Source organism: Micropterus salmoides, unplaced genomic scaffold (genome assembly GCF_014851395.1).
Source record: "Micropterus salmoides isolate LMB-PRFRI ecotype aquatic unplaced genomic scaffold, ASM1485139v1 Ms_hic_scaffold_13, whole genome shotgun sequence".
Classification (NCBI taxonomy): Eukaryota; Metazoa; Chordata; class Actinopteri; order Centrarchiformes; family Centrarchidae; genus Micropterus; species Micropterus salmoides.
The window spans coordinates 19,534,526-19,537,556 of record NW_024040374.1 but is presented as its reverse complement, the minus strand read 5'-3'; the positions used below and the strand labels follow the sequence as shown (position 1 = coordinate 19,537,556).

Sequence of the window (3,031 nt, the reverse complement as noted above, 5' to 3'; positions counted from 1 at the left end):
ACATTAATATTTATTCTTAATGTGTGCAATAGTTTTATACAAAAGCATATTACAATATGCTTTCACTAAAGGGAAACACTTAAAACTTAAAATGATTAGGAGACGCCAGTCCTTTTAATTAATTTGGAAGTTTAAAAATAGCTGTAAAAATAGCACACAGCTTGATTTGCTCCATACACAAGAGCTGCTGTTTAGTCTATTTTATTGACCCCCGTTTAATGGAGCATAACCTTACATGCATTTTTTTAAAGAAATTACGATTTTTTTTAAATTCACAAACATTTATTATTGTCATTACAACAACAAAAAAATGACCTATGAACATTTAAGTGTCTCTCTCTCTCTCTATTGGCAACACATGACATACTGTATGTTTCACAGATTAAATTGTGAAATAGCCTAGATATGAACGAACAACAAGTAAAAGGTTGAGAGAGGTAATGAGCTCTTTTTACCACATTAGCCTACGTGTCCACCGACAACATGAAATGATATTGTCACAAATTCACCATGTAGAGGAGATTCAGGGGGAGGGGTAGTGGTGAGAAATGATTATTTTTGTGTCAGAACCCCCCCACCCCCACCCGACTCCATGTGCTTTCTAAGTAAAACCTGAGTTTGCCGTCTCTGTCAGCCTATGTCAACAACAACAGTGCCATGTCCCCACAACACACAGAATAAAAACAATATAAATCATAATAAAATTCTCAATCAATTATATTTTTTTTAAATCGGGTGACACCTTTAACTTATGTTAAAATAACATGATCTTTTTCTTTTTCTCCCACTGACAAATGAAGGCCACATTGCCAGATTGCAGGCCCATGCATTGTTTTAAAAAGACCCTTCTCCGAGTTTCTTTTGTCTCTCAATATTATACACATATTTACAAACCATAAATAAACATTTCGATCCTCTTACATTTTTAGGAAATGGGGAGAGCCAAAACACTCTTATTTCACCAAGAATGTACAGCCTACCTTCACATAGGACGACGCCACAATTGGCTTTTTAATAAAAGATTTTTTTTCAGCTGGCACTCTCGCCATTTCTTTTTTTCTAGAAAGGACAAGTGTTCATACTCGGGGTTTTGCTGGAAAAAGTCTGACTCTGTGGCACGGGTTGTAATATGCTGTCCTGTGATAGGTTCAAATGGTTGGAAGCAGAGGCCAGTGCTGGGGTCAACATGGCCAGGATCTGAGCTTGGCTGGCCGGCTGTGCGCCGTAAGAGACGGTGGAGTTGGCCGCACCGATGATATTGTCAATGGAGAATGAAGGCCGACTCGGGGCGCTGGAGTCCGTCTTGAGGGGCGGCAGAGACGGGCTTAATTGAGGATAAAAGGACTTTCTTAAATCAGCCCCTAAAAGCGTGGGCAGGGGATGCGGCGTAGGGAATATGGAGGCTGATGGCGGCAAGGTGCAAGGGGCGTTAGGGAACGGGAATGAACCACCTGTGTGGTGTGGGTGATACGGGTTGTGAGCTGCGTGGAAGTTCTGCAGCTGAAGTCCGTAGTTATATCCATACGGGCCGTATCCAAACCCGGGTAGAAAGCCACTGGCGTCCCTGAGGATTTCATTAGCTTGGTGCCTCTTGAAGCGCTTCCTCCTGCGCAAGAAGCTCCCGTTGTCGAACATGTCTGCTGAATCCGGGTCGAGGGTCCAATAATTGCCCTTTCCGGGGTTGCCAGGCTCTCGTGGTATCTTCACGAAGCAGTCGTTTAAGGAGAGGTTGTGGCGAATAGAGTTTTGCCACGCTGGGAATTTCTCCCGGTAGTAAGGGAATCTGTTGCTGATGAACTCGCAGATCTCGCTGAGAGTGAGACGTTTCTTGGGGCTCTGCAGGATGGACATGGTGATCAGAGCGATGTAAGAGTAGGGTGGCTTCACGAGTGCACTTTTTCTGGCTTTCTCCCCCATCACGGTCCCGACCTCTGCACTGGACCCCATCTGGTCTGACTGGCAGTCGGAGCTGCTGAGCCCGGGAGAGGAAACCCTCTCGGCCGCGTTCTGCGAGTAATTATCGTCCGAGTCATTGTCCAAGTTGAACTCGTGGTGTATGTACTTTCCGTCCTTTCCGACGGATATGTCACCTCCGACCACATCTATGTCCACATCTTCGGACAATGCAGAGCTGTCGGACATATCCGTCCCTAAAGTCATCCTTGGAGACGCCGCCGCTCTGTCCCTTCTCTCCCAGATTTCCTCCTCCTCTGGTCCGGCGAGGCTACTGAGCGTGAGCGCGCACACACTCTCCCTCTCCCCCTTAAACCCACACCAGACTTTTGCTGTAGCTTTATCTCCAGCTACTGATCGCACACATGGCTAGACTCTATTGAAAATATTTTATAAAAACTCTTTGACCTGTAGATCTGGCGACTCCTGGTCGTCCGGGGCTGGTCAAGCAGGGCCGTGCGAGGTTCTCATGGAGCAGAAAACTTAAGGCGTTAAAAAAAACCGATCAAAAGATCATCGATCGATCTTGCACAAGTCTCGACATGCGTTTTTCTTGAGATGCGATTGTTTCCGTCTGTGATCAGTTTGTGCTTTGGTTCGTTTAAAAAGCTACTTTTGGATATCCAAGTATCTTTCCAAAATATGTTTTACGCACAGGATTGGGTAGGTATCCAGCCAGACAATCACACTATCGTCCTTAGCTCTCAAAAGGTATTTATAGAACCACGCTGATCACGTGGTCTTTGAGTCACTGCTACCAGGAACTGGACTAAGTTACCCTGCAAAAAGTAATATGTGGCTCTGCTCTTGAATCTTAAAATCATATATATATATATATATATATGTGTGTGTGTGTGTGTGTGTGTGTGTGTGTGTGTGTGTTTAAACTATACAAAATGAGAAAAACATGTCGGCTGTATGGAGGCATAATATCTATTTTTGGTTCTGTGCATATGAGCCTGTTTTAAGAATTCACCTTTTTTATTCAGTTAGTAGCCTATAGTTGGAGATCTCCCTTTTTCTGTGTTTTATCAATACATTGGCAATTTATTTCCAAAAGGAATATGAATAAAACTGC

General features: G+C 43.9%; 1 protein-coding gene across 1 annotated transcript; it reads right to left on the bottom strand.

Moving 5' to 3' along the window:
* Positions 1 to 320: 320 nt before the first annotated feature.
* foxd2 (forkhead box D2) lies at positions 321 to 2,634 on the bottom strand. Its single transcript, XM_038716028.1, has one exon. The coding sequence runs from the start codon at positions 2,158 to 2,160 to the stop codon at positions 1,060 to 1,062; it is 1,101 nt and encodes a 366-aa protein (XP_038571956.1). The 5' UTR covers positions 2,161 to 2,634; the 3' UTR covers positions 321 to 1,059.
* Positions 2,635 to 3,031: the final 397 nt, after the last annotated feature.

What these genes read in the sequence shown, in the direction of transcription:
- foxd2 (XM_038716028.1), bottom strand. Translation starts at nt 2,160, where the DNA reads ATGACTTTAGGGACGGATATGTCCGACAGCTCTGCATTGTCCGAAGAT.